The sequence below is a fragment of the Kryptolebias marmoratus genome, linkage group LG11 (assembly GCF_001649575.2).
Source record: "Kryptolebias marmoratus isolate JLee-2015 linkage group LG11, ASM164957v2, whole genome shotgun sequence".
Lineage (NCBI taxonomy): Eukaryota > Metazoa > Chordata > Actinopteri > Cyprinodontiformes > Rivulidae > Kryptolebias > Kryptolebias marmoratus.
The window spans coordinates 73,188-82,591 of NC_051440.1; the positions used below are offsets into that span (position 1 = coordinate 73,188).

Below are 9,404 nucleotides of genomic sequence, written 5' to 3' on the forward strand. Positions count from 1 at the left end.
TTAAACATGGTCACAAATAACAAATGTTCCTTAATAAATGTTTTTTTATAGCATCACGCTTCACAGGAAACCAAACTGACTTTATTTGTTCCAACATTCTGATGTCAAGCAGTCAACAGACGAGGTGATGGGGAGTGGAACACCTCAAACAGATCTCTAGTCTATCTCAGGGCCACACTGAGAACCTTTGACACTCGCATCTGGAGAAAATTTAGAATTGCCAATTAACCTAACATGTACGTTTTTGTATTGTGGGGAAAAAAATTAAGTACCTGGCAAAAACTCACGCATAAACAGCTTAGAAAATGCAAAGTACGAATTGGTGAGTTGACAGTGCTAACCACTGCACCACTGTGCTGCCTTCTACGCCTCTCGTCCAGCTGACTGATGGAGACCGGCACCAGCTCGTGGTGACCCTGTGAGTTGAATATGGGCAGGTGAGATGGGAGAGACTGAGCTACAACAGCTGTTTATCAGGTTGTTGACCAGCCTGAGATTCATGAGAGAGTGGCAAAGAAAAAGACTCTGTTGAAGAAAACTCAGATTAAATCTACACTAGAGTTTGTCAAATGGCATGTGAAAGACTCCATGGTCAAGTAGAAAATAGTTCTATGGTCTGATGAGACCAAATTTGAGCTTTTTGACTATCAGAAAAGTCACTGTTTGGCGGAAATCAAATATTGCACATCACCACAAACCCACCACTTTGACAGCCAACCCTGGAAGACTTGTAAAGATAAATGCGGCAAAATATAGGGAAATCCTGAAGGACAATCTGATGCTGTCTGAAAAAGAACTATGGCTTGGGAGATTTTCTTTTCCCAGCAAAGCAATGATTTGAAGAATACAGAGAAAGCTCGACAGTAAAGACAACAAGATGAATGTTACGGAGTAGCCCAATCAAATCCCAGACTTTAATCCAAAAGAGAATTTGTGGCTTGACTTGAAAAGGGCTGTTCATGCCCAATCCCGACACAACCTGACAGTTTAAGCGGTTTCCCTAAAGAACAAAATTAACTTCCAGTGTCCAGATGTGCAAGACTGACTGAGACTTATCCACACGACTCATTGCTGAGATTGCTTAGATAGAAGCAAAAGTGCTATATTAAATACTAATGTCAGGGGGTGAATATTTATCCAGTCACTTATTTTACATAACATATTTTCATTTAAGTTGCATTAATTGTAGGAATTTGGTTTCATTTTGACAATGAACAAAAAATTTTTTATAAGGAAAATAGAAAAATGCATAAAATAACATCCAAGGGGTGAATACCTTTTATGGGACAATAGCTCTTTGGCTTATTTTGTATTCCTACAAACAGCACATGTGGGAAATCAAAAGAAAGTTGTGACTTTGCATGCTCTGTGGTTCTCCACACCATAGTAAGTCATTTATCAACTAAATGTTTGCATTAAATGTGCTGTTAACCTATCGCTTTGTATTGCAAATAAAACACAGGAGGATAGTTCAAGCTACTTTAGGAGCACAACAACAAAAAGTTGTAGTTATCTGCAGTCACAGCAGAGTTCTGCAAGATGGCATCTAAAAGTCATTACACTGACACCAACGGTAACAAAAAAGTACCATGTCATTGTCGGCCCCTTCAGGTTACATAAATGATACTGAGATTTCTGCTCCTCTAAGGGAATTTCACATCAGAAAATCAATAACCTAAAGGCTGCAGAACTGGCCAAGTGGTGCATTTATTTAACTTTCTTATTGTACCAACAAGGTTTTTAGTAATTCACCTCCCCTCTTTCACTAACTGTCACTACTTTTTGTGCACTGATGATCAAGTTGACATGACATAAAAAAAAAACAACAACATCCTGGCAGAAATAAAATGGCGTGCCACCTAGTAAACTACAAGTGCTGACCTTTCTTTAAATCAAGTATAAATTTATTGTAGCTCCACTGAACCATCATCACTTCTTCCTCCTATTACCCTCACAGGCCAAAACAGAAAAAGGATGACAAAAGGCAGAACGTCATTTACATCCTGACCACAATTGTGAGTTGGGCATGTTAACCAACTTTGTCTGAGTCAGTTTACACATAAATAAACAAGAGACACGGTTCAACAGTCCCTGTGCTAAAACTGTTTTCTGCACTTAGAAAACAAACTGCAGAATCGCACATCCAATCTTTGTGCGTTTACTGTGCATCTTGTAAAATCTGAACTCTACACCAACTTGTGTGTTAAACTGTGAGAGTTCATGGTGCATCTTTAAGTTTACATAAAGATTACTCCTCAAAAACTAAAAAATATATTTCTAAAGGGTAATGACCAGGGGTGAAAATTAGCACCCGCCACTGGCCAAATGCGGGTAAATATTTGAAGTGGCGTGTGAATTTGATCAACACACACACCACTGTGGCGGGTTGGCAATTTCAACAGAAAAGGTGTTATTTGTCCTCTTGATATATAGGGGGCAGCAATGTGCTCGAGTTGCTGCTAAATGCAAGAAGGAGAAAAGTTTAGAAGACACTCTTTACCAGTTGGTGGCGGTATTGATTCCTTCAGTTGTTTACCAACCACCAATAAAAATCAAGAAGAAGAAGAAGAACCAATTTGAGGAGTAGCATTAGCAATGTGACGGAACATTTCAGGAGTTAAGCGGGTGGCAGTCAGACAACAAAAATGTTTTTCAAGAGTAGTCGAAGTAAGAACCCAAAGTTAAACAACGTTTTTTAAAACTAAATCAATGACGTCGGTCAGTGTGCGTTCGCGCCTATGGCCAGTGTTCTGACGATCTGTGCTTCCTCGTCAGATTTTCCTACCGTAGCACAGCTAAGCAGCTATGTCTAACGGTCGGTGCTACCCGTCAAAAACTGCTACCGTCATGTTTACAAACCGAAAACTATAGCGGTTCGTGTTAATATTAAATATCATTGGATACTGAAGTGGAAGCTTTGGAGTTATGCTTAGCATAGCATTGGAACAATTTATATCCACAAAGAAAACCTTTCTAAAACCACAAAAATCACTTCCTTCATCAGAATATCCTACCTGTTAAATATAAGCGGGTAGCACAAATAGATCTATGCATTAAAAGCAGAAAGTGTCTGAAAAACATTACAACTTACATAAAAAAACTTACAAAAGCACAAAAAAATACTTCCAAAACACTCCACAGAAATAAATTTCACTTGTCTGAATTTTTTATGTACAGATATGCATCTTTTAATGGTTTAAAATAAAATAAGAAAAATCTAATTATTTCCATGCAGTGTCCAGAAAGAGGTGTTGTTCAGCTTGTAGGGCACCACAACTGCTTCCACCCACCTCGATCATCATCATCATATAAAATAACATTTTGTCACAACAAAAAATAGTGGCTGGTAAAATATTTGACTGGCTGGTAAAAAACTTTGTCCACCAGCCACTATGGCTGGTGGACAAAATTTTTAATTTCCACCCCTGGTCATGACTGTTGTTTAAACCCCTACACTCTTTTCTTTGCTGAAAAAAAAGTCCTACTAAGGATGTCAATGAATAAGCACTGAAGTATCTTTATTATTATTTGTCCATTATTTTTCCATTTTCATTACTTTTACTCTATTCCTCCAGCAAGTTTGGAAAACCCCATACAATAATCAAGAATAGTAACAGTACATTGTATGGCAAAGGCAATTTTCGCAAAAAATATTTTTGCATAAAAGTGGGGGAAGCTGCAGCTTGTGGGCCTATCACAGACAGGGGCTTCAAGAAACTGTGACAAACCGACAGCCAATAAGTCATATCAAAATAGAGGGGACCGAGCTGACATTAGCTTATCACTTCAGCAAACTCTTTAACATGAAAACACATCAGCAGAGGCAAGATGTGAGGGACTTTGAAACTTTATGAGCAGAACGTTACCTTTAAAAAAAAAGTTGGACTGCTATGATGTAAACATACGGACCAGCTCAACGTTTAAATTCAGGTGGGAAAAAAAAGTCAAGTTGCCTAATTTTTCCATTATTTTGTCTTTAATAGTGGAGGAAGCTTGCACAAGTAGGTTTAGGTCAAACGATTCTTTTAAACTTAAAACTTTTCTCTTACAGAGCTCTTACTGTGCTTGCCTAAATGTTTTGGGTCATTATAAATCTATACTGTGAAAGTTTTCAGTTTTCAGTTTTCCAGATTTTCCTTGAGCAGAAACAGTGCCTCTGGAAAGTTTTAAGGATGTGCTGAAACTTTAATTAATTGTTACATCATTAGTGAACACAGCAGAGTCAGCGAGAGATCTCTTTGCTTGGCTAAACTGTGAAATATGTTATTCATCCAGGACACATTTCTGCAATCATCACATTAATTTTTTTTCCAAAAATTATTGTTTTTATTCTACTTTTCTGCTCTGTGCAGCATTTGATGTTCTGCTTCAGTTTTTGGTTAGGGTGTAACATGTTCTGAATTGCTTTCTGGCAGCAAAAAGAGTTGTAACAAAAGACTGTAACACAAGAAGAAAACCAAGGAAATTCACTTAAAACCCTAAGGAAAACACTGACAACACAGTTTACAGCATCAATCTCTCTGATTTACAGAGCTTCAGTGAAGTAGTCTTTCAAGTAGCTGGACAAGACATGTTTGAAAGTAAATATGAGTGTAGGCCTAAATACGTTGTTACCTATCTGTCTCAGTTGGCAGCCAAAAAAGAATTTAGTGGCAAAATAACCTCTGAAATTATTAATCACTGATTTAATGTGTGACATCTGTGTGAATGGTCCAGGAACAGACATTATGTTTTTCTCTAGGGGAATCTTTAAATCTTTACTCTAAGTTGGTTTATGCAAATGAAAAGCTAAAAACACAAGTAAAATTAAAAACTAAATTTACACTAACAAATTTGGCTGAAAACGATGTAGTTGGCAGTCAAAGTACGATCTAGTTTAAATAGACCACCAACAAAAACAGTCATAGCCTGTCCTTTTTTACACAGTCTTTGACAAAGAGTTCATATTGGTTTTCCACTGCATTAGTCTCCTTATATTTACCTTTGATTAAATCATCAAATATCCAACTCCTCTCAAAAGTAAAGCTCAGTTAGAACAATTTTTTTTATTTCAAAGGATTTCAAATTAGAAGCAATCTTGAGTCTGAACTGAACTGGTTTTTTTCTGGTTATAACAAAAATAAAACTACCAACATATAAAGACTAGCATTTTTAAGTCCCATAAAAACAATCTTAATGTTTAATGTTACCCTTAAATGTGCATTTTGAGCGTGAGATATTTACATAAACCCCTTAAACCGTTTTATTAGATCACATAAAGATCACACACCTGAAAACTGAAAATAAAAAGGTGTCATTACTGTTAAAAATGACTTGATAAACGCATAATTTCTGACCCTCAAATGACCCTAAATTTGGCAAGCATTCCTAATCCCAGCCTTGCTGAGGCTTCGATAAGGTATGAACTGAACTATATTGCACTTTCCGAACCCTTGTTGTCATTGTCTTAGCCATACATGTCACAAAGCTTGAGTTATCCACTGACAGCTTTTCATTAGACTAAGAGGCAGCATGCTAACACATCGCAGCGTGTGCTGTTGCTGGGGTGCACACGACCTCTGATCTGACGTCAAAAAAATAGGATACTTTCAGCTCCAACTGTGCAGCCATGACAGAATCGATAAGATCAGCCCAGACTTCCATGAAACATGGAGCAGAGAGTGGAGTGAGCAATCGGGGTATTGATCGAAGTGAAAGGTTTTCATGTGAGGCTGAAAATATCGGCTTAAAGATGAACACAAACTCAAGAGGCTACATCCTCCCCCATCAACATCCCATCATGAGTGAGCTACATTAGCTTAAGAAACATCTGAAATAATACAGCAATCTGACTGAGCTGGTAAAAGAAGATACTAGCTGCTGCTTCTGGAAAAAATGCAATATAGGCAAAAGCATCCATCTTCTGATCACATAAAGATGCACAAAGACATGACTATATTCAGCCAAAACATAAACACTCAAGATTTCTGGACATAGATAGGAGGTGAATGCATATGCACACACAGACAGAGAGAAATACTAAGTGAGAGAATGCCTGGAAGGCAGAATGCTCAGCGTGACCCGCTAGCTTGTTGTACCGACCCTCCGTGTTAAAATGGTAGATCCCAGATTTCGCTCCATGCAATCTGCCACCAGCAACCATGGAGGCAAAACAGGAAGAAAACAGGAGAGACGAAGGAACAGAGGAAATCTAGTAATTCCCCTTTTTCCATCGCTCTCTCTAAGAAAACATACTCATACACTTGAAGGCACAGAAACACGCAGAAACAAACAGATACGAGACGGGATGATGGGGATGATACTTACATGAGGACTCTGTGCCGAACATGGCTGGGCCAGGATCTGTGATGGACAGAGAGGAAGAGGAGGAGAAGGAGGAAAGAGAGGAGAGACGGGGGGAGGGAGGGGGAAAGAGAGAGAGAAAAAGAGAGAGAGAGAGAGAGAGGGTAGGTTGTTGATGAGCAGGCAGCTACACAGCGGGGGTCATCAAAGCAACACAATGTAGCCAGTCGGCTGTCGCTGCCTCCCAGACGGCCAGATGCCCCGGCTCTGCTGCCCCTTCGCTGCTTTAAAAGCTCTCCTCTGAGCGCGAGTCCAGGAGGCTGTCTCAACTCTTTCTGAGACTAAGTCAACATAAAAACAAGAAGAAATCCTTTGGAATAATGGAAAACAAAACAAAACAAAAAAAATGTCCAAATCCAGACCGGGAGATGTGGCTATGGCTAGCTACTGCATCTGTCCGCTTTCTGCAGCCTACATCCTCCTTCTCATCTTCACTGCTCTGTCGCTCCCTCTTTTCTCATTCCACTGTAAAAATTACCAACGAAGACAGAGAGAAAAGGTGGGGGGTGGGGTGGGGGGAATGTAGCAAGTCTTTCCAAGGGGAGAAAGGAGGGAAAGGGGGGAAGTGAAAAACTAAAAAAATCTGGAGGCGCTGCTGCCACTGCGGCCACTATAAGACAATAGCTGTACAAGCAGTAAGTGACATCAGGACAGTGGCGTGCGTGTGTGTGAGTGGAAGGAGGGCATCTGGAAAGACACTGACAACTGCTGGATAAAAAGATGGTAGGAGGGAGATGAGGAGAAGGATGGAGAGAAAAAGGGGGAGAAATGTGAACAAATAAAAGAAATATTGAAAATAACACAGTGAGAATGACTAGTGAAGACAGGATGAGAGGGCAACCAGAGAGAGTGACGAAGGAAAAAGAGGGGGGTTGGGATGGTGATGAAGAGGAACAGACTAACAAGCCCTCATGTAACAAGAGGAAGCTGTGTGTGTATGTGGGGGGGCTTTAGCATGTTAGTTCAACTAATTGAAATGAGTTTGAAGCAGAGGATTGGACACCACTGGGCTGCTTGCTGTTACCAGAACACATCATTTTACAAATCTGTCCTTCATCAAATCAGCAATCCATTAAACCTAAGCTGGGAATCAAAAATTATGTATTTATAATAAACAAGCGGAGCTTAGCCTGGCGGCCGAGTCACCAAAGCCTGGCGGCCGGGTCACCAAAGCCTGGCGACCGGCCAGGCTAATAAAATGCTGGGGGAAACCCTGATGTTATGCCTCTCAGCTACAACAAAAGCAAAAGCTTTGCTCATTAACAGTAAAATTGATTGCGTTATAGGAATATCATAGTAATGCTAGTCTTCTGTTGGCTAGGGTTGATTAGCTGTGGCAGCCATCTTGAATTTGGTTGACTCCAAAAGTTAATCAGTTGTAGACGTTCATTCAATGATTATTTTCTGACAGTTTCACTAAAATCTGTCCAATACTTCATGAAACATTTAACAATATTTTTTTAGATATACCATGCAATGTGTAGAGCACAGTATAAGTTGGGGATGATGCTTAGCTACTACCACACTAAATTTTAGTTATGATAGTTTTTGATTATCCTAAGGACTATTTCCCAATGATTAGTTTCTGAGAGTTAGTTTCATTAAAATACATTCAGTGGTACATATTTTGCTAACAGACACAGGTAGTTAATGGAAAAAAGTCTGTCAAATCTTTGTGATGTACACATCAGGACAAATAAATCTGTTTAAATTGTTTTGGAGAAAAAAGGAGAAAAAACCCACGAGGGAATGTAAAATAACTCAAAACTTAGAAAAGTAGTAAAATAAAAAAAATATTTTAAACTAATGAAAATCAGTCACTGCTTTTAAATTTTGGTCCAACAGAATTATTAAAAAAGTAAAATAAAACTAGAACTGCAAGCAGTTATCAAGGGATTCCAAGCCTCCATGCTCCGCCCCTATCCACGCGCTCGGATCCCAACGTCTCGCCGGCGTGGCTTCGCCGCTTCTCTCGGCGAGCGGCCCGAGGCGAAACTCGCCAGGATGGTGTGTACTCAAAGGCGCTTTGTAAGACGCCATGGTATAATCTGTGAAGAAAGCTCGGAAAGGAAAAGCTAACTGTCTTTTGATAACACAAAGAGCCAAAGAAATAAATTCATAAAAAAGTCAATATTCATTTGAAAAATACCAAAATATTCTCAGATGATCAAGTCTACATCTGTAATAATATGCATTTATGTCCATGTCCCTAGTTTCAATGCTGTTTCAGTAAAAAAAAATGTTAACTGTAATTTCATGCCACAGCGAGCAAAATAAATATTCATAAAAAATCCATACCTCTTCCAAAAAATCCCAAAATATTCTCCAATGACCATGCCTACATGTGGAATATTATTCTTTAATTTCTATGTTACTGGATCGAACACATTCTTTATGAGAAATTGAAAAAATAATTCTCATGATGTCCAGTTGCAAAATTTGACCTCTAGGTGGCGCTGTTACAGTAAAAAATGTCTTTATGCAAATTCTTTCACAACAAATCGTTGTGCGCACGGTATCTCTACTCTGATGTGTTCTGTGAACCATGCCTTTTTACGTAGGACTTGAAAAAAAAATTTAATTATGCTAATTAGTAGAAAACTTGCAAAATATGTGTAACCTACTTTCGTTAACTCCTCCCGAGGCTCGAAGCCAATTGAAGTGAAACTTCACATGGTATGACAGCACGACTGGCTAACCAAAAAACTACAACAGATTTTCAAAAAAATGCTCAGTTTATGAATTATGCGTAAACAAAAAAATTTCCCCCCCCAAAAAAACTTTATTGAGCGTAACTTAAAAACAGTTTGAAGTTTAGAGATAGTTTTCATACCAGGGGTGCCTAAAGCCCAAAAAAACATTTCTTTCCATTTTCAGCTTGATCCAACACTAGGGGGCGCTACAAAGAGGTAACCCGTTGATAACTGCTTGCAGTTCTAGTTAGGGTTCCAAGCCCGCGGAAGCAAGCGGGCGGCCAATGCAAGGCATGGCCGTTCGCCTGCTCCCAGCGGAGCAGGGAACCCTATTGTTTTTGTAAGGATTTTTAGTAATTTGTTATTTTT

General features: G+C 39.1%; 1 protein-coding gene across 6 annotated transcripts in view; it reads right to left on the minus strand.

Moving 5' to 3' along the window:
• Positions 1-9,404, minus strand: part of LOC108251676 (suppressor of tumorigenicity 7 protein homolog) — a 113,631-nt gene that overhangs the window by 68,823 nt on the left and 35,404 nt on the right. For 5 of the 6 annotated variants that reach the window (XM_037978397.1, XM_037978395.1, XM_037978401.1 and 2 more), the window contains one exon: positions 6,307-6,342. The exons of the other annotated variant lie outside the window; for it this stretch is intronic. In XM_037978397.1, the coding sequence (XP_037834325.1) occupies positions 6,307-6,328 (22 nt within the window). In that variant the 5' untranslated portion in view covers positions 6,329-6,342. The remainder of the gene's footprint in view (positions 1-6,306; positions 6,343-9,404) is intronic. 6 annotated transcript variants of the gene reach the window in all.